This window comes from Macadamia integrifolia, chromosome 5 (assembly GCF_013358625.1).
Source record: "Macadamia integrifolia cultivar HAES 741 chromosome 5, SCU_Mint_v3, whole genome shotgun sequence".
Classification (NCBI taxonomy): domain Eukaryota; kingdom Viridiplantae; phylum Streptophyta; class Magnoliopsida; order Proteales; family Proteaceae; genus Macadamia; species Macadamia integrifolia.
The window spans coordinates 29,682,015-29,704,140 of NC_056561.1; the positions used below are offsets into that span (position 1 = coordinate 29,682,015).

Below are 22,126 nucleotides of genomic sequence, written 5' to 3' on the forward strand. Positions count from 1 at the left end.
AGTCTCATAAGATGGTTCTAACCTATATCTAGGTTAGATTTAAGGAATGGAAGCCATCTTACCTTATTTGCTCAAGAATACTTTTAAAAACCCCAAAATCACTTCAAATCACCAATGCTCCTCCAACCGTGGAAACACTTCTTCAAATCCTTCAAAATCAACACGTAAACCATCTATTAAACCTTAGATTCATCATCTCAAGGGGAATCTACAAGATCCCAAGAACCACTACCCAAATCAAGGGTTTTACTTGGGTATGGTGAAAGTTTAGGGAATATAGCCTTCACTCACCTCTAAACGCAGATCTCGCGTTGGAGATCACTTTTTCGGTGTCGGAATGGGAAGATCAAGCTTTGGCGCCACTTAAATCCATTCCTTCTTCCTCTTCCTTCCCCTTTCTCCTTCGTTCTCTTTCCTCTCTTCTTTTCTCTCTCCTCTTAAATCTTCTCACCAACTATTCAATGTAATAAATGAGATTTTGAAAAAAAAACACAAATCCTGCTATTTATACTTTTTGAAAACTATTAGTAACACATGGGTGGGTCACTCAGGTGGGCGGATGCGCCCACCTATGACCGCCCACCTGAGGGCCAAAAATTGGTCACCAAGTGGGATTTTGATGGAATTCGACTCTCAGCACGAATTTCACTCTTGGCATAAGATATAATATACGTATGCGCTTTAAGATACGGCTACATACCTGCTTTATCCGTACATGGCCTTATGATATGTGCATGTACACGGCTTGGGTACACCCGTCTCTTCTGGCACTGACTCGGACTTGTCTGGCCAATCGGTGTTCAAAGTCACCCTTGCCATTATGGTTCATAAGGAACCCGCCTTAACCCTCTCCGGTTCGGGTCCTGCATGGTTAAACTGGGTCAACCGTGTAATCAGACCAGGTTTAAGAAGTAGGGTATTACACTATCAGTGATGGTAATGATTCCAACCATAGGGGCACCTTCTCCTGCAAGCTCTTTAGGTCTTTTCTCCTGGTTAGAGTTAGGAAGCCGAGGTCCTTCACAAATGTCCCAAGCCTAGGCCTGCACCTTCTGTACTACATTGAAGAGACATTGGAGTTCTGTATCTAATGCTTCTTCCAAGGTGTCATTTCCCCTATTTCCTAGAGGAACTTCCCTTATTCAACATCGTAGTCTTCATTAATAGCCACGTCACTCAACGTTTTGTTGGTTTCATCTAGGTGATCTTCCAAAATGCTCAAGAGTACTATTATTTCAGCCAATCACTCTTCCTCAACCACATCGGAATTAACTTCCCCTTCCTCATGGAGTACAAGTACATCACGTGCTTGACAACCGTTTATGAGGCCGTTTGGCTGAGGAGGTTCTTACAGTGTCGTTACCACTTATTTAGGAGATGCGATGCATGTACACTATGATAGTACGACAACTTTGGCATTCATTAAGGACCCCAAGTTCCATGTGAAAGCCAAACACATAGATGCCAAATATCACTACGTTCGAGAAATGGTTGCACAAGTGGAATTTGTCTTGAAACATATCTCCATGAGTAATATGGTGGCTGATCCATTAACTAAGCCTACTACTAGGGACGTTTTTCTTACTCATGTTAGAAATCTGAGACTTAGACATGGATGATTTGTGTCTTGAATTTTAATATTTTGTCTAGATATTATTGTTATCAGGCTTTGATTTATATATGAGAATATAATTCTTTAAGGTGATTTGTGTGTATACACATTTTATTTTGTAAATATGTCACCAAGCTTGAATCGACCCAATTACACGAGTGATTTACTTTAGTGTTTGAAAACAACAAGCAAGATGAGCCAAATTCATCTTGGTTCTTAAAGATAGCGAACGAGATAAACATACAAATTTTTAGCTAAGCGATGCCTTAGTTAGAGCTAAGATGAGACCTTTATATGGTTGAACACAAAGATCCCATGTCTCAGTGTAGCTTATTTATAGCTGAGTGTGAGAATTCAGGCAGGCGCCATAGGGGCCACTAGGCTAATTGACTCAGGTTAAATGCTTGAAAGTGCGATTGAACCCAAACTCGTATGGTGTTCTTTTTATTTTTTGAGTGATATGCCTACCTTAGTGGGAGTTGCACCATAGCATACATTTCATACTGTATGTGCTTTGTTACGACCATTTGTGATAGTGACTGAATAGATCCTTTTTTCGTCACTGTGTGAGTCACTTGGAGCAAATTGAGTTGATCCTATGGATACCCTCTACTTAAGACTATGTCATGAAGAACTCCCTTGTTTTGTGGCTTATTGCCCGGGCGACTAGTCGTATTTATGTCTCGACATAGTCATAAGCACATCACATGTTTTGAGGTCAACATTGTTCATCATAAGGGATCGAGAGTGCTAGATTTGGTATAGTTAGATTGTTTAGGGTATCCCAAATTATTTGTGAGTGATGTGCTAAGTTGGTTAAATGAAACTTGATATAACACTCCCACATTCGTACTATTTCGTTAGGTCACATGCTCCATTACCTGTATGATGAGACACCTATGGAAGAGAGATTTCTAGAATGGATAATTGAGTATGTCCGCCCTGCGTGGGTGAGTGGAAGATGTTAATTGAACTAGGTCGGACTGGGTGTGGACCCAGTTCATTCGTGGGTCGCCCACTAGGGTAATTCATAGACCCACTAGGATTAGGAACCCTAGCTGGCCAGTTCTCTATAAATAAGAGGGTTTGGCCTAAAAACAAAGCAAGTTTTTTTACCTAATCTCTCTCTCTCTCAATTAAGAGTGTGTGTCTAAGGATCTCCATTGCAATCTTTAGATTTGGAGGTGGAATATTGCCTAACGAGATCGCCGCAATCCTTTGTTCTCATTGCTTATGCGGATCAACGAGTACCCCAACCAGATCTATTCCATTGCAAGGAAAGCTATATCGAGGTAATTCTTGATCCTCTGTTTACTTTCCGTTTAATAGAACATGACGAGGATTACTGGACAAACCTATAGCAGAAGCTGAATCATGAAGCCTAGTGGCGACTTCGAGGAAGAGCAGCTCATCTGGGTCTGGACTTGTTGAATGACGCAGATGTAGGTAGGGGATCTAAGATGTAGATTCCATTATATAACGCTAGCGTACACATCTCTCTCCCTTTTATTAGGGGTAAAACTTCCATGGTTTAATACTTAATCACGAAAATGCCCTTAAAGAATTAACATTTTCCCTTTCATGTGTAATTGCGGCAGGGGCGGCAGGGCAGGTATGCCTTCGGAGAACACACCCATTACAATAGCCATGAGATGAGAGCAGGACTCTTACCCAAAAAAAAAAAAAAAAGAGATGAGAGCAGGACTCTATTGGACCTGCTATCTCTCATCAGTTTCAGTTTCAGTTTCAGTTTCAGTTTCACGTTCTCGGAAAGGCAAAATGCAAATGGAACTCCATCTCTTCCATTAGAAATTCCTTTTTTAGTTAACGGAGTTGGATCAATCTTCGACTAATGTAATCTCGAGGGCTCGAGCAGAGCAAGTTCGATCGCATTCATCAGTTGAGGTCTGGTTTCGTCAGATACTCTGGGCGCCTGGAAATTGCTTGTGTTCTTGAGATTTTCTTTTGGCGTATTACTTTCTGATTAAGAGGTTGGGTTGCTTATCATATCACCGGATCTCTAAAGTTCAGAATTTGTACTTGATTCCCCTCAATTGCGGTGCCAGGGTGGGGGCTTGGATCCTGAAGAGGTAATCAGATCCAAACGTCAATAGCGATAGTAGAATTCACAAAAATTGAATCGACAATTTCCAATCTCCCAAATTCTCTTCTTATGATGTTCATAGCAGATAGTAACATGAGTGCTTGTATTGGTCTTTCTGTTTGGATGGCTTATTTTCTTTTCTGAAGTATATGTTGCATGTTCTGTCAATAGGTCTAATAGATGGAGTTTACACATTGATCGCCAAGAGCTAGGCAATGTCGACACAGGAGAGCGAGATTAATGGAATGCCGGAATTTCATAAAGGTGTTACCGTAAAATCAGAAGAACAAGTATCAGACATAAATCATGACAGAGATGGATTTCTAATCAAGGGCAATGCGGTGCCTGATAGGGCCCAGTACCCTGGTTGCGATGAGACTCATGACCAGCTTGTACAGATGGTTATTGAACTCAATTTTCAGAATATATATCTGAAGGCTCATATTGAAGGCTTGAAGACTCTGCAATTGGATTCTAGTGGGATCTGTGGGACAAAAATTGAAACCGAGCAGGAAGGGAGTGTGACTGAAAATGTCAAGGAGCTACATGAAAAGATAGAATCTTTGAATAGAGAATTATTGGAGCAAAAGCAAGCCCAAGACGCTGCAGAGGATGCTTTGAAGCATCTTCGTGCAGCATACTCCGAGGCAGATGCTAAAGCCCAAGAACTGTCTGCCAAGCTTGCAGAAGGTCAGATTCGATCTTTCCTCTACCCTCCACTCTTTCTCTCTCACTTGGCCTTTCTTCCAATATTAAAATGATGATGGTATCTGATTCGATCATTGCTAGTTATTGGGCATATGGTAAAAAATCGTTACAGAGATAGTGAAGAGTAATTTGATTTCAATAAATCAAAGATTCAGTCAAAAGTTATTTGAAAAGTTTAACTGTGAGGAATTAAGGATTTTATGTGCAGTTACCTTTGTGTTTAATGCGTTTATACTTTTCGGAGAAATTACTGTGTATTTTAAATATTTATATCTGAATACTATGACTACTTTTGGACCTTTTTTGACCTATTTTGTGAACAATTTGTTTTTCATTCAAATAAATTCATGACTCCTGGTAAATATGGAAATATGTGCAATGTCAAACATTTCTATATGAAGAACATGTGAAATTTGCACATTTTGCATGTACTTGAGAGTGGTGAGAACTTGATTACAGTTTAATGAAGAAGTATTGGTTGAAACCCAAATTTTTTACATCAATAATGTCTTAGTTATATTTCCATTCCCTTTTATTTTGGTTGATAACAGATTTGTGCTTTCTTCACTTTGTTAGATTGATAGAGACACAGTAGAGGAAGGAGAGAAAATAGGAAATAGAGAAATTAGGGATGAAGAGAAGGGAGAGAAAATAGGGAAAGAGGGGGTTTGGCTAATTAGGAGGTAGCCCACCTCTTGGCTCTATCGAGGAAGCCAATACCTCATTTCTCTCAAGAGAGAAAATATACGGTAAACAAATCAATCTAGTCTACTCTTCTATTCCTCATCTAAGAATTTCAAGCATACACATATCCACAGTTACACATCCACGATTACATAAATACCCCACCTCAACCATGTTTGCCACATAGGCATCACACTAACCCAATAACAATATCCAACTAAAGAGGACAACATCCTACACTACTACCTCCACTAAAACACAATATAATAATATATTAATTCTAAGAAACCTATAATGACCCAACAACTCCACTAAGAGAAGCATGCACGTATCTTTCCTTCCCCTTGGAATTGTCCTTGTCCTCAAGGACCACTAGGATCCCAAATCTTGATGGAGTCTTCTTTGCCATTGAATATAGGGAAGTCGATTCTCACAAAGCTTGGGCAGGAACCGGACATAATCAAACACCTTCAGAACATAGCTCCAATCAAGCAATATGTTTGAGCATTTAAAATCACTATTGTCACCATTGAAGCGAAGAACATCAAACTTTGGTGTGAATAACTGTTGTGATTCGTTCTGATGGATAGTCTTGATAGTCTCGGATCCTACAACATGAATTGGGAGTCTAGTCATAGACTATCCCCTTCTTCTTGCTCAGTAAGGGCCAAACGGGAACTGATCTTCTCGAATAGCTTGTTGATCCTCTCTATGATTTGGTGCTGCCTAGTGATGATTTGCTATTGCCTGATGATGAGAGAGTACACAATATTTTCAAGCTTCTCCACTCGCCAATCCATGCTGGCTCTCATACCAGATGATAGAAACATGGTAGAGCAAGGAGAGAAAATAGGAAATAGAAACTAGGGATGGAGAGAAGGGAGAGAAAATAGGGAAAGAGAGGGGGTTTGGCTAATTAGGAGGTAGCCCACCTCTGTCGAGGAAGCCAATACCTCATTTCTCTCAAGAGAGAAAATGTCGGGTAACCAAATCAATCTAGTCTGCTCTTTTATTCCTCATCTAAGAATTTCAAGCATACACATATCCACGATTACATAACTACCCCACCTCACCCATGTTTGGCACATAGGCACCACACTAACCCAATAACAATAGCCAACTAAAGAGGACAATGTCCTACACACTTACCTCCACTAAAACACAATATAATAATAGATTAATTCTAAGAAACCTAGAATGACCCAACAACTCCACTAAGAGAAGCATGCACGTGTTACAGATAAACTTTTATGAATTTATGTTTTTATTAGCCTCTCTTCTTAATAAAGTGTCTGCTGTTTTCTTTCAAGAGGGGGGCGGGGCAGTTCTTCCAACTTTTTAGGCTTACAATTCATGATTTACTTTCATAGTTGAACAGAAGATGGACCAAGAAATAAAAGAGCGTGATGAGAAGTATAATGAACTCGACTCCAAGTTTGGTAGGCTTCATAAAAGAGCAAAGCAGCGTATTCAGGAAATACAGAAGGTAAATGCTATCTATTGCATATTCTTTTTCTTCCCACACTGCCACTTTCTGGCTTCTCATGTATTTCTGGATTAGAATCCATATGCAGTTCCAAACTTAGTTCCAAAAATAGGTGAGAGTGTGGATAGCTATCACATTTGTGGTGAATGATGGATTCCATATCATAATGACCTGTTAGTGATAGTTGAAATCCCTCATGGCTTGCTGCATCAGCAAAATTGGGTGGGTTACATGATAGAGGAGCTCTTGTCCATCTCAGTGGTTAAGTTCTTTCCATTGCCTAAAGATGGAGCTCAATGGCATAAAATATCATTACAGTGAAATGACAGGTCTCCCAATCTTAAAAAAAGGGTTTCGACTCACTTTCCAACTATTTCCAATGCTTGTTTAAGGCTGAAATTTGACCAGTGATATGGTCGTGGGGTTCCTCTCACTTGGACACACCCATTCCATTCAAGTCTGCCTTGTGGCTAGAAAACACCACCTCTTGACAGCATTTTGCATTAGAAATTATTTAAATAAAATAGGATTTCCTTTCTCATTCTTTGTTTTGACCCTCAAAATCATATCAGAATGAGTAAATAATATACTTATTATATATGATTTTGATTTTAGCAAATCAGTTTGCGAAACCAATTTTATCAAATTTCATGGCCTAAATTTACCGAGTCCAAGTCACATGAGATAATAACTGGAATATGCTTTTCACTTTGGAGGGGATTTCATGTATTGATTTTTCTACCAATAATTGTTTGACCGGTATGGCAAACCAAGTGGGGGTTGAATTAGGTTATACAAAATTTTCGGCTCTAAATGAGGATGAAATGTGGTTGCAAAAAACAAAGGGAGTTCATATAAAGATTTAGTGGTTCAGCCTCCCGCAGCCCAGCCTATGTACTCTATAGAGACACTCCTGTCTGTGGATTTTCCAGTTACCACTATCACAATTGGCTTCCCTGGTGCTAAACAAACCACTTACCACCACAATTGGTTTCCCAGGTACCAGTCAAACCACTTCCCACAGCATAGTCTGTAGTAGGGAGGGCCATTCTTGCAAAAGTTGAAGTAGGAACATGACAAACCATTAGAATGCATTCTCTTAGGAAGTAGCATACTCATATTGCCCACTTTCATCTCGAAGGTCGGTTCAGTAATAGTTCAAATCCTTGTTAGATAAAGTAGAATTTAAATGAAGAGAAAGGACACAAGGCAGTGAATAGCATTAAAAAGTCGTAGGAAAGCTTTTGATGCGGCATTTGAGGACAAGAAGAGAAGCTCTTTTGAAGGCTGAAGAGAACACCTTCTCCTATAAGTAACCACAACTCAACTCAGCCTTATCCCAACTAAATGGGGTCAGGTATATGGATCCTATTTCTCCAATCAGTTCTATCCAAAGTCATACAAGATTTTAGTCCTAAGCTGTACATGTCTTTCCTCACCACTTCTTCTATGATTAATTTAGGCCTACATCTAGCTCTTTTAGCTCCTTCAATTTGAAATTAATCACTTTCTTCCATGCTAGAGCATTCAAAGGCCTCTGTTGAACATGGCCATGCCTCATATGAGTTTTGTGCAACTTATTACCCCCCAGGTTTGCTCTAAATTACTTGTTTATATCTTTCTTGTTTTACCACTCATCCACTGGAACATCCTTATTTTATCAATTTTTTTTTTGGATGAATAAATAAATTTATACCCAAAGAGAAAAGAAAATACAAGGGAAAAGATGGGAGGGGAGGCTTAGGCCAACAAGGAAAAGCCAGCCCTAGGGGGGGGAACAAAGCAAAAGCAACAAAAACAAACAAAATAAGTATCAACCGACAAGGAGCAAAGAGAAGATACCAATAGCCAAAGCTATAACAAGGGGAGAGGGGAGGGGGTTAAGTGGTGGAGGTGGGGACTGGCATAAGGTTCCAGGAGGAAATTATGTGGGCATTTCTAGGGGAGTGGGGGATCGGCTGAGAGCGAATGGAATGGAGGGATTGGATTTTTGAGGTAACATCAGAGTAGATGGCTTTCCAAATCCTGTTTGGGGAGCGAGAGTTGGAAGACCATCTACGTATGTTATGCTCCATCTAGAGATGGTTAATAGTAGTGGAGAAAGCTAACTTGCCAATAGTATCACATATAGAGGATCCAACAAATGTCATGTTAACCCAAATCCATTCCCTATTGAAAGGGAGAATTGGCCTAGTTGAAGGCCAGCAATGAGCGCTATCCTCTTGGCCGAGGGGGCAGAGACAACAGGAGGGATTGACAGGGATGTGATGGTAAAGAAGAAAGGATTGCGTAGGAAGGCAGTTGGAGAAACATCTCTAGGTGGTAAAGCTATGGCAGGGAATATGACCTTTGAACCAGACGATTACGTCAGGGAACAACAGGGCTAATAAATGTGACAAAGGACCAAGCAGAGGCAGAGGTGAACATCCCATTGGAGGGGAGGAGTCAGGTGAATGTCTTCTCTACCACGGTGGCCAGGGGGGATGGGGGAGTGAGGCGCATAAACCAGCAAGAGGGGTTCCATCCCTGAGGGGAGATAATGGAGGAGACTAGGGAGGCTATGGGAAGACTAGAGGAGTAAATGACTCTGAGAGTGATAAAGAGGAAAGAATACCCGAGGGGTGCCAAGGGTCCATCCAAAGGGAAGTAGACTGCCCATTTCCAGTTGTGGTGGAACAGGCAGTAAGGGCAAGGGGCTTAAGACTAAGGATTTTGCGCCAAATCCAGGAAGCATCTGAGAGAGGGGCAAGTCCAAAGAGAGTTTTTGGTGAGCAGAGAGGAATATACCCAGTCAACCCAGATGCTCCTATGCTTAGAGGCAATCTTCTAGATGAGCGTTAGGATGCCAACAGAGTTGACCTCCTTGATTCTTTTGATACCAAGACCTCCCTCAGACTTGGGCAGACAGACCTTGTCCCAAGACAAAGGATGGAGGAACTTAGAGGAGTCAGAACCCTTCCAGAGGAAGGAGCAGAAGAGATTTTTGATGGATTTGATAGAAGAGGAAGGGAGGACAGAGATCCCTGATCAGTAGAGATGAAGGGATTGGTGGACAGATATGATTAGAGTAAGCCGACTAGCATAGGAGAGAAGTTTGCCTTTCCAGAGCTGGAGCATCTTTCTAAGAAGATCAAGCATAGGGGAGCAATGGTGGGCAGAGAGCCTGGAAGTGATTAGAGGGAGGCCTAAGTATTTGATTGGTAAGGAGCCCAAGGAGAAACCAGTAATACCGAGCAGAAGGGATTGGGTCTCAGAAGAGACTCCAAAGAGGAAGAGGCTAGATTTGAGAAGATTAATGGAGAGGCTAGAGAGGGATTCAAAGGAGTAAAGGGAGGACATTATAGAAGAGATATAGAGGGGGTTAGCTTTGGAGAAGATCATGATGTCATCCGTGAAAGCCAAGTGGGTGAGACAGAGGGATTTACGCTTGGGAATGGGGGAGATGAGATGGAGATCAGAGGCTGACTAGATGGAGCGAGATAGGACCTCAAGAGAGAGAGAGAGAAAAGGAAGGGAGAGAGGGGGCAGCCTTATTTGATTCCACAACCCGAGGGAAAGTAGCCAGCAGGACTACCATTGACTAAGACAGAGAATTGGGGGGTGGAGATGCAGTAGAAGATCCAATGGACAAAAGATGGAGGGAAGGACATTTGGATCACGACTTTAGAAATGAAATCCCAACTGATAGAATCAAAAGCCTTTTGGATATCAATTTTGAGAAGAGCAGAGGGGGAGTGATTTTTTTGATCAAACCCCTGACAATCTCATGGCAGAGGATTATATTGTCAGCAATGCTCCTCCCAGCGATAAAAGCAGATTGATTGGGGCTCACAAGAGAATTAATGACAATCCCAATCCTATTGGCTAAAATTTTAGCAATAAACTTATAGATCAGATTACAGAGAGAAATTGGTGTAAAGTCATTCATGGATTCAACACCTTCCTTTTTAGGTATTACCGGTTTCTCCTTGGGCTCCTTATCAGTCAAATACTTGGGCCTCCCTCTAATCACTTCCAGGCTCTCTGTCCACCATTGCTCCCCTATGCTTGATCTTCTTAGAAAGAGGCTCCAGCTCTAGAAGGCAAACTTCTCCCCTATGCTGTTCAGTTTACTCTAATCAGATCTGTTCTCAAATCCCTTCATCTCTATTGGTCATGGATCTTTGTCCTCCCCTCCTCTTCTATCAAATCCATCGAAAATCTCTTTTGCTTCTTCCTTTGGAAGGGTTCTGACTCCTTTAAGTTCTTCCATCCTCTGTCTTGGGACAAGGTCTATCTACCCAAGTCTGAGGGAGGTCTTGGTATCAAAAGAATCAAGGAGGTCAACTCTGTTGGCATCCTGGAGCTCATTTGGAAGATTGCCTCCAAGCATAGGAGCATCTGGGTTGACTGGGTATATTCTATTGGCTCACCAAAAACTCTTTTTGGACTTACCGCTCCCCCTCAGATGCTTCCTGGATTTGGCGCAAAATCCTTAGTGTCAGGCCCCTTGCCCTTACTGCTTGTTCCACCACAATTAGAAATGGGCAGTCTACTTCCCTTTGGATGGACCCTTGGCACCCCTCGGGTATTCTCTCCTCTTTTGTCACTCCTAGAGTCATATACTCCTCTGGTCTTCCCATAGCCTCTCTAGTCTCCTCCATTATCTCCCCTCAGGGATGGACCCCCTCCCTTTCCCCCCTCTTGCTGATTTGTGAGCCTCGCTCCCCCCATCCCCCTGGCCATAGTGGTAGAGAGGAAAAATTCACCTGGCTCCCCTCCTCCAATGGGATGATCACCTCTGCCTCTGCTTGGTCCTTTGTTAGATCTACTGGACTTGTTGTTCCCTGGTGTAATCTCATCTAGTTCAAAGGTCATATTCCCCGCCATAGCTTTACCACCTAGAGATGTTTCTCCAACTGCCTTCCTACGCAATCCTTCCTTCTTTACCGTCACATCCCCGTCAATCCCTCTTGCTGCCTTTGCCCCCTCAGCCAAGGGGATATCGCTCATCTTTTCTTCTCTTGTCCCCTATCCTCCTTGGTGTGGAAATCTGTCCCCGCTCGTTGCTGGCCTTCAACTAGGCCAATTCTCCCTTTCGAAAGGGAATGGATTTGGGTTGACATGACATTTGCTGGATCCTCCATAGGTGATACTATTGGCAAGTTAGCTTTCTCCGCGACTATTAACCATCTCTGGATGGAGCGTAACATATGTAGATGGCCTTCCAACTGTCGCTCCCCAGATAGGATTTGGAAAGCCATCTATTCTGATGTTACCTTAAAAATCCAATCCCTCCATTCCATTCGCTCTCGGCCGATCCCCCACTCCCCTAGAAATGCCCACATAATTTCCTTCTAGAACCTTATGCCAGTGCCCACCTCCACCACTTAACCCCCTCCCCTCTCCCCTTGTTGTAGCTTTGGCTGTTTGAACATCCTTATTTCATCCACATTAAGTTTGAAGAAGAAACAAATGAATGCTCAAGCCTCTTAATAGGAAAATATACCTATCTCACAATTCTATCAACCTTTAAAGCCCAAATATATTTACAATATTGATTCAAGTAGATGGTCTATCTAAACTCTTGTTGAGGGAGTCCCAAAGAAAACTAGCCGTTTATGACCGTTGGAATTTGAAATAGCTTTGACCCAACATATGCAGTTATTAAAAGTATTCATTGCATCGGGGTCTATTGGGCTCCCTCCGTGCTTTTCAGAGCAGGATCTGACAACATTGAAGTCCCCTGCTAGAGCCCAGGGGAGGGATCCGATGTGGGGGCCAAAGGAGCGGAGGTTATCCCAGAGGCCGATCCTATCAAAGTGGCGGTTCACGGAATAGATGACAGAGAGTGGAGGCAGAAATTTGATCCATAGTGATCAAAGATGGAAAGATAAATGGATTGGGGGGAGGAGGAGAGGGCGGAGACATTAATCATAGTCGGGTTCCAAAGGATCCAAATATGACCTTTGATGTGGAGGGAGAAGTTGGAGATGGAGGACCAGGAGGGGGCAATGGAAGCAAGGATACGTGGGGCATTGGCCTCGGAAGTTCTGGTTTCAAGGAGGCAGCAGAGATTCGCTTTAGAGGATCGGATGCGGGAACGGATGGCGGACTGCTTTGTCGAGGAGTTGAGCCCTCAGACATTCTAAATGGTCTAAGGGATCATTTAGAAGGGGGGAGTTTGCTTCAAAGGCTCTAGGGAGCCGGGAAGGGAACAGCCTTTCCTGCGCCTGTGATACTCCTTAATGGGGTAAGACTGGGGAAAGGGGGGGAATTGGGGATGTTTGGAAATGGGAGGTTTCTTGCTTTTGGGGTGGGAGATTCTGGAGGATTTAGGGGGCAAGGATTTGGAGGATTTGGGGCGGCTTTTTGAACACCAGCATCAGCGAAGGGGGAGGCAGCAGATGGGGAAGTAGAACCGGAGGGGGCATGGAGGCCGGCTTAGCTTCAGGTATTGTCTTTTGTAGAGGTGGTCGCAGACGGGACGCACAGAGAGGCAGCAACATTAGATCTCGCAGAGCCCCCAGGGGGCAAGGGAGGCGAGACAGCAGGCGAATGAACCGAAGTTGGCGTAGTACCGGTGAGGAGATTGTGGATAGAGGCAGCATCAATATCATCATGGCGAGCGTGGAAAATTCCAGAGATGGCATCAACATCAAGAGGGAGGGCCGCATCATTTGAGGCTTCAACAGGGGGGATAGGCCATTGCGCATGACCAACGGAAGCAGAAACGAAGTAGTGAGAAGGCGGTGTGGCTGGAGGGCAGGATGAGTGGAGGTCCAACAAGATGAGGCAGGGGACCCAGGTGGTGGACTGCATAGGAGGGAGGCGGCGACGAAGCAGAGCCAGTAGAGCTAAGGCGTGACAGAAGGTTCAGGTTGCAGTTGCCAAGGGAGGTGGGCGACAGAGGAGCACCGGTGAGGCAGGGGCCAGAGGGGCCAAGAGCAGAAGGGTGGTTGCCAGAGATCGGGCCAGGGGTGGAACCCTCGATGGAGTTAACCCACGGAGGCGGATTGGCAGAGAGGGTGCCAGCGGAGAGGCCAAGGTTTGTAGCAGCAGCGAGGCTAAGAGTTGCGGGTAGAGACGAAGGACTCGTTGGGTTAGGGAGAAACATGGAATGGGTGGACGGGTTAAGAGGGATGGATGAGTGATACTTTGTTAGGTACACATTCTTAATATAATTAGCCATCTTGTTCCACATTATATTAGTGTCTCCATCGAAGTTTCACCTTTCCTGTTTTACTGATTTATTAGTAAATGTCTTCAAGTTTTCTCCTTTTATCCCAAGGCAAATAATCTCACATTTCCGATTCAAAGTATTAAGACACATATCTATGTTGCATGGTTAAGCACTTCCCTGGTATAATCTTATAATCTTTTATCTTACAATCTTTACATAGTAACCTATCCGTCCTTCTAATTTGAAAGAAATATATTTGGCTACTACCGTGCCCACTTTTGAAGGTTATTAATTGTTCTTCTCTCTTTCAATGCACATGTTTACTATTGATAAATCATAAGCCCCTTCAAACTCTAAAATTGAAGTCCCCCCCCCCCCCCCGGGTCATTCCTATTTCCAAAATCATATCCTCCATGGATTCTTTCATCTTCAATCTTTTTGAATATGTCTATTAGATTACCCCCTATAATTATTTATTTTTCCTTGACTAATTCTTGAACTAATCTATCCATGTGTTCTTAAAATTGTTTCTTAATATTTTCATCCAATGCTATTTGTGCTGCGTAAGCACTAATTATATTGATTATCTCTTTTCTAACACAAGTTTGATGGATATTATCCTATTTACGAATTCTTTTAACAACTACAACACAATATTTTAAAGATTTATCTACTACTATTCCCACGCTGCTTCTATGATATTATTCCCTACTATCCTAAAGTTTAAGGTCATCTAATTCCTTATTTTTTTTTACCCTTCCATCTAGTCTCTTGTATAAAAGCTATGTTAATTCTTCTTCTCCTCCTTATCTATCAATTATAAACTCTTTCTCGTTAAACTTCATGTGTTCTAAGGTGCTAGTCTAATCCTATGCTTTTGTACCGACTTCATTACTTGCACTTGTCCATGGACTTACTTCTTATTGAAATCAACCTACTCAATTCCAACATTTTTCTAAGCTAAAGCATAAAAAAAATACAAAGAAATTCAAATTCATAGTGGATTGTCTTTGATGTGGCGATTTTAGGTCTACCTTCCCCTGCTGATGGCAATGCCGAAGGTAGGGGTGGTTTTCCTTCTTCTCTTCTTTTTTGTTGGTTGTTTCTGGTGTCATTCATGACCCAGGTTGTATTCTATTTCCTTTTTCCTTTTTAATACACAGGATCTTTTTAGCAAAAAAAAGTGGATCAAGAATGTAGAAAACTTTGTGATTTCTTAAATTGAAGAAAAGTATGAAAGTTATTCCTATTGTTGTTAAGATTAGTTTTGGGAGATCAAGAAGTTCTCATATTGATATTAATATTTGGAGAAGGAATTTATCTGAAGATATAGCTGTAGAAGAAAGGAAATTGGTTTACATGGAATTTATCTTAGTCTAGGATTGATACTTATTGGCAGAGTTGATACTTACCTTAAAACCTCCAGAAAATCTAATTTTGGGAAATAATTATGGAAAAATTATAGATAGATTGATGCAAATGGGTCCAATGTTGTTTGAAAATTACATGAATTGTATGAAATGCATTATAGACAGTCATTGCTGCAACTTTTTCAGGTTTTTCTGTATTTTTTATTTTTCTATTTTCTAAAGAAAAAAAAATCATGGATACATTGAAGCAAATGGGTTCAATGTTGTTTGTAAATTACATGTAAGATGTTAAAACCTTGTTGATACATTTCTGTTGTTTTATTCTTTCAATTAGTGTCATTTATATTTAATGTTACTGCAAGCTAAAAGAGTAATTTTTTAATCCAAAGAGCATTTTTTTAAATTTTTTTTTACTGTTGAGTTAATAACTTTTTTGAAGTCTCATTTTCAGGAAAAGGATGACCTTGAAGCCCGCCTTCATGATGTGAATGAAATGGCTGAACGAGCATCATCCCAGCAAACATCATTGCAGCAAGAGCTAGAACGCACACGACATCACGCAAATGAATCATTGCGCACGATGGATGTGGAGAGGCAACAATTACGAACTGCAAACAATAAGTACTACCTCTTGTTAATTCCATATTTATAAGCCAGTTTTTTATTTGGATGAATAAATAAATTCATTACCAAGAGAGGAAGAATATACGAAGGGAAAAGGGGGGGGGGGGGAGAGACTGAGGCCTTTCAAGAAAGTCTAGCTTGGAAGAAAGAAAATACAACAAAAGGCACAAAACCCCTGCTGAAGGAGCCCAAGAAAAAGGGGAGAACATCACTGGGGTTGGGTGTGTGGTGGGGGAGATAATATCAGACGGAAGGCCCTAGGAAGCAACAATGGGCTTGTTCCTCGGGGTGTTAGAGACCGATCGACGTAGGAGGGATTTCAGTTTGGAGCTAACATCGAAGTAGATGGCCTTCCAAATATGATCCAAAGAGTGGGATTTGGGAGACCATCTACAAATTCATTACTAAGAGAGGAAAGAATATATACAAAGGAAAAGGGAGGGGGTGGGGAGACTAAGGCCTTCTAAGAAAGGGTAGCTCGGAAGAAAGAAAATACAACAAAAGACACAAAACTTCTGAAGGAGGCCCAGAAAGGGGGAGAACATCACTGGGGTGGGGAGATAATATTAAACGGGAGGCCCTAGGAAGCAACAATGAGCTTGATCCTTGGAGTGTCAGAGACCGATTGATGCCGGAGGGATTTGAGTTTGGAGCTAACATCGAAGTAGATAGCCTTCCAAATCTGATCCAAAGAGTGGGATTTGGGAGACCATCTACAAATTCATTACCAAGAGAGGAAAGAATATACAACAGAAAAGGGAGGGGGTAGACTAAGGTCTTCCAAGAAAGGCTAGCTCGGAAGAAAGAAAATACAACAGAAGGCACGAAACAACTGCTGAAGGAGCCCCAAAAAATGGGGAAAACATCACTGGATTGGGGGGTGGGAGAATATCAAACGGGAGGCCCCAGGAAGCAACACTGAGCTTGTTCCTTGGAGTGTCAGAGACCGATCGATGCCAGAGATATTTGAGTTTGGAGCTAACATCAAAGTAGATGGCCTTTCAAATCTACTCCAAAGAGCAGGATTTGGGAGATCATCTATGAATGTTTCGCTTCATCCAGAAATGGTTGATGGTCGCGCGAAAAGCTCACTTGCCCACAATGTCACAAATGGAGGAGCTTGCAAAAGTCATATCTATCCAGATCCATTCCCTCTCAAAGGGGACACCTACTAGACGGCTAGTAGCTGCGAAGAACTCTCTTTTAGACGAGGATGTAAAAGAGCAGGAGAAGAAGAGGTGGTTTATGTCCTCCAAGCCATTCTGGCAAAGATGGTAAGAAGGGTGGACTTGGACGTGATGGTGAATGAGGAAGGACAACGTAGAAAGGCAGCTGGAAAAGGGTGCCCCAAGTTGTGAAGCTATTGCGACTTACTAGGGATGTGGCCTTTAAACAAGATGATGTTATGCCAGCAGGCAACCGGATCTATGGGTTTGATGAAGTCCCAAGCAGAAGCTGAAGAAAAAGTTCAGAGGAGGAAGGGAGATAGATGCATTTATTGTCTCTTCCCTGGTGACCAGGGCAAGGGGAGGAAGAGAAGCTTAGAGATCGGCAAGAGGAGGGGAGAAAAGGGAGGAGACCAGCCATTGGCAGAGATGATGGAGTCAACATGGGCATTTCTATCTATCCTCGAAGAGTAGATGACTCTAGGGGTGACCAAGGAATGGAGGATCCCCAAAGAGGGAGAATGATGGATGTGATAGTTATACAAAGAAAGGAGGTAAAAGGGGTTTTAGAAACCAGAGATCTTGCGAAAGGCAGCAGGAGCAGAGAAGTAGAGGAAGAAGAAACAGAGCTGAGCGAGATGTATGGGGGGCGAGTGCCTACCTGGAAAGAGCTAGAGAGGCGAGGGAAACAAGGTGATGGGGACTATGGAGAGTATCAGATAAAGCAAAAGGGACAATACAAGGAGATGTGGATGCCAAGATCGAGGCAACAAAAGCTCTGCTTCAGCGTTAGAACCAGAGCAAAATAGAATTGAGAACCTGTTTGGTCCATGATATTACAATTCTAGTGACCTTGTCGCCTTTTTTTTTTTTTTTTTTTTTTTTTTTTTTTACGATCAACAACAAAGGGAGATCTTGCTCTGCTAATAGGATCTTCAACATGAGGCGAACTTCATCAAGGGACTTTCTGAATCTTCTCACAAAGGGCGGAGGAGTGTGCCCACAAGTCTTGCAAATGGTTCATTGGGGGGGGGGATTTAGTCATATTTCACAGCTTGTTTGAATGAGGATCCCTCTCTATCGATAATGGTGGCAGTGGTGGGAAGGATTTGCTTTGCTGAAACTTTAATGCTGATCCGGGCAAAAGAAAAGCGCTCCATAAGTTTAGTGTGCATGTCCGAATATAGTGGATTTCCAGTGATAGAGCCAATGATGTTGAGACCCTTGGCACACCAGAAGTGAAGGGGTAGGTTGGGGAGGGCAACCCAGAGGGGGACAGTGGTGGGTTCAAATTTGTTGAAAGGGGAATGCTCATCCCAATGACACAAGAAGATGGGCTTTTTTCCCACATATCAGGGACCACCATCCAGGGCTCTGGTTTTATCAGCTTTAATAGAGAACTTTAAAATGAAAGTACCATTCTCAATCATGAAGGTGGATAGCAGACCGGAGGGATGCCAGTGTTTGCAAAAGGAGGCTTTGACGATAGAGAAGGGACGACATCTGCCAAGAAGGTTTTCGACAAAGCAGTTTCTCCACTTAAGGATTTCAGGCTCAAGAAGGTTAGGAGGGCAGAGCATAACCAGCTTTGGAGTTAAGAGAGGATGGAGGATGGCAGTAGAAGGAGTGTCCGGCATTGATAAGGATGGAGGGGAGGAGGAGGTAACAATAGAGGTCTAAGGTCGATGTTAGGATTTAAAATGTAACCGCAAGCTTATGGATTAGTGTAGCTACGGGTCGAACACAGGGAGAGCATCCACTTTATTTTTGGCTTCTTTTAATAATGCGAAAGTGAACTGATTAATGGTTGTGATCTAATTCTAACTACCATCCTAAACATATATATCTAAAATAACGTCCTAACCATTCGTCATCTAAGAAATTAAATACGTAAGCCACACAATTAAAATTAAATAAATAACTGAAAAAAAACAACCCATGCAATTAAAAAGCAATGAAGGAAAAAAATGTTGAAATAAAAATAAAGTAAAAGAAAGGGGATAAAGCTAGAGAGAGGCTGACAAGTAGGTTTCTCTACTTAGCCCGAGGGATGCATCATAATATGAGCTTCCCCTACTTGACTAGAGAGTCACTCTTATAAGGGTTACTCTACTTGGCTTTAGGGAAAGGGAGGCAATTAAAATAAAAACAATAAAATGATGGTTCTATGGCTAAGAGGGGCAAAGCCAACACATACACTAGCCATGAACCTTGGGGGAAAGGAAAAGCAATAATGTAACGACTAAAATTAAAATCCTAAATTAAGAAAGAAAGGGTAGTCAGAAGAGGGAATGAGAGGGGGGTGAGAAGACTACTGAAAGAGCCTACTTACTTGAACTTCAACCCTTGAACTGAAAACTTGATTGATTTGAGATACTACCAGTACTAAAAACCAGATCTGGAATAAACCAAATCTGAAATTTCTAGTACTAGAGAAAACAAATCTAAAGAAAAAAATTAAACTTGAAAGACATGCTTCATAGCTTGTTCTTGTCACCTAGAACTAAGCCTAGAACTATAACTTAAAAAATTACAACTTAATTGCATAAATCATAAACATAAAAGGTTGAATAAAAATAAAAAGAGTGCTTGCATTAATTGAAATAAAAATCTATTACAAAAGTGATTAAAGCAAAAATAAAGAAGAACTAAAACTAGAGAGAGAGAGAGAGAGAGAGAGAGAGAGAGAGAGAGATCAACTAAAAAAAAACCCTAGAAGAAGAATGAAATGTCTCCCCTCCTCTTCCATGAGTTGTATTTATAGGGAATGAGGAGGTAGGGTAACAAATTTCTCTTTCCTAAAAGGGGGAAAGCCACAAAATTGGTAGGTGAGATCTTTTGAGTCCAAAAGTGTTAAGGTGGAGGAGAGAGAAGAGAAAAATAAACTTGGAGAAATTTCGTATAATTTTTTTGCTTATTTTCTTTCCTTTTTTTATTTATTTTCTCTTCTTTTTCTCATTCTCTTCAAATCTTGCGCACAACCCTTGTTGGCCAATTTTTTTTTTTCTTTCTCTTGGATGATTTTCCTTCTTACTTTGTGGGATTTGGACAATCTTCTGGTGATGATGTGGAGGAGAGAAGATTTGGACAAGATTTATTTCTCCCTTTTTTTTTTTCTTCTTGCACAAGAAACCCCTCCCACGATTTTCCTTGCTTTGAAGATTCGGACAATCTTCTAATTTGATGTGGAAATCCCTTCCATGCCCTTAGTGCTTTAAGTCAGTGAAAAACAGGAAATATTCAACAAAATTCTCTAAAAAAAGACAACCGTGAGATTCAAACTTGAGACCTCCTGGTGAGCAAGGGAATTTCGCACACCATAGCTCACCAACTACACTAGGTAGTTGTTGTTGGAGAGATATGACGCCCGATAATGCTTAAAGCCTTTAAAATACAGAACCTGCAAAAAGAGAGTAAAAACCCAAGGTAGCTCCATTCTAAATATGTAAAATGCATGTTTTACTACCCTAGATTTCACACATAAATGTGCTCATCAGTTGACGACCAGGAGAGGGAGAAAGAGGAGGAGAGGAAGGGGAGGAGGAGGAAGCTAGGGATTGAGGAAGGCAAGTATTAGTGTTATCACCGGCAGTGGAAGCCACCGGAGGAAGGTTGGGCATAGGAGGTCAAGGAAATAGAGTCCAGCAGATTGGTCTTTTATTTGGCTTGGATCTAAAGGCAGTTTTTTTTTTTAATGAACAAGAAATCATATATTTTTTTTTTCATCTTAATGTAACTGACCCCATTTAGTTGGGATAAGGCCGAGTTGTTTAGTTAATGTATTTCTAGTAAGCGCATTTTTTTGATATTGCCTTCTTTATCAGTTGTTTTGGTGTTCTTTTCACTCAGGTACCACTTGACTAGCTTTACTTAGTCAGTTAGTTGTTAGAAATCCAGCTAATCCTCTGTTAATGGTCAATTAAATGAAGTGGCAAACTATGAAGGCTATGCAATGGGCTAAACCTAGTAATTATCGTATCCAGATTTCGTAACCGATTACGGCTAAGCCTTTACTTCTTATGAGAAGTTAGGGCTTAGGTTGTAGGAATCCTTTATTAAAGGCCAAAGTTTAGCAAGGTGTGTTGGCTTAGAATTGATGATTTGAATCAAGAGAAAGATATTGGGGTTTAGTTGATAAAAGTGGATCCCTCATTGAAAAGTTAGGTTGAGGGATAAGATGGTGGGTTATGATTTTGATTAGGATTCTGGGTGGAACTTTTAGGAGCTTAGGGCTACTTGTCAAGGTTGAGGGATTGGGATTAGGTCATGGATCTGTCCCAGCTGATATGATCCAATCATTGTTGGTCTAGATGATCCATCCTGGAACAATTTGATCATGTCAGTGGGTTGGATCATCCACTTTGTATTACATTTTTTTTTTGGGATGAATAAATGAATTCTTTACTAAGCAGAGGAAAGAATATACAAGGGGGGGAGGAGAGAAGGGGGGAAGGGGCATAACCCCAAAAGACAAACCGAAGGGCAGCACAAAATCACACAAAAGGGGGACCCTAACTTGAATACATACAAAGGGGACAAAGGGGCCAATTAAGGGGGGGGGGATGCTGGGGGAATAAGAGAGAGAGGGAGGCCTCAGGAGACAACAATGAGTCTGTTCCTTGGGGTATCAGAAATCCTAAGCTAACGGATGCATCTAAGTTTAGAGATGACATCAAAGTAGATGCCTTTCCAAATCTTCTCAAAGGAGTAAGAGTTGGAAGTCCATCTACAGATGGTTGATGGTAGCACAAAAGGCCAATTTCCTGCCATGTCGGTAATGGAGGAGCAACCAAAGGTCATGCCAACCCAGATCCATTCTCTACCCAAGGGGAGAATACTTCTGCAATAAGGCTAGCAGTTGCTGAGAACCCTTTTCTAGAAAGACGAGAAGGGGCAGGAGAAAAAGAGATGGTTAGTATCTTCAGCACTGTTCCAGTAGAGGCAACACGAAGGGGAAAGTGTAATGTGCCAATAGAGTAGAAAGACTTGCGGAGGAAGGTAGTTGGAGAGGGCTCACCAAGGGGTAAAGCTATGGTGGGGATGTGACCTTTGAACCAGGGAAATTTGTGCTAAGGGACAAGAGGGGACGAAGTACGAATATGGTTCCAAGCGGAGGCAAAGGTGAAAATCCCTATGGGGGAGGGACGCAAAGTGATTTTATCATCTCTTTCTTAGTGGCTAGGAGGAATTTTGGGGGGGGGGGGGGGGGG

The 22,126-nt window shown here is 41.9% G+C and overlaps 1 protein-coding gene across 1 annotated transcript in view; it reads left to right on the top strand.

Annotated features, from left to right (window-relative positions):
* The first annotated feature begins 3,218 nt into the window (after positions 1 to 3,218).
* The window catches only part of LOC122078809 (protein GRIP-like), a 26,009-nt gene continuing 7,101 nt past the window's right edge, over positions 3,219 to 22,126 (top strand). Inside the window, exons 1-4 of the mRNA XM_042644949.1 lie at positions 3,219 to 3,702; positions 3,888 to 4,406; positions 6,479 to 6,594; positions 15,578 to 15,747. Of these exons, the coding sequence (XP_042500883.1) occupies positions 3,932 to 4,406; positions 6,479 to 6,594; positions 15,578 to 15,747 (761 nt within the window). The 5' untranslated portion in view covers positions 3,219 to 3,702; positions 3,888 to 3,931. The remainder of the gene's footprint in view (positions 3,703 to 3,887; positions 4,407 to 6,478; positions 6,595 to 15,577; positions 15,748 to 22,126) is intronic.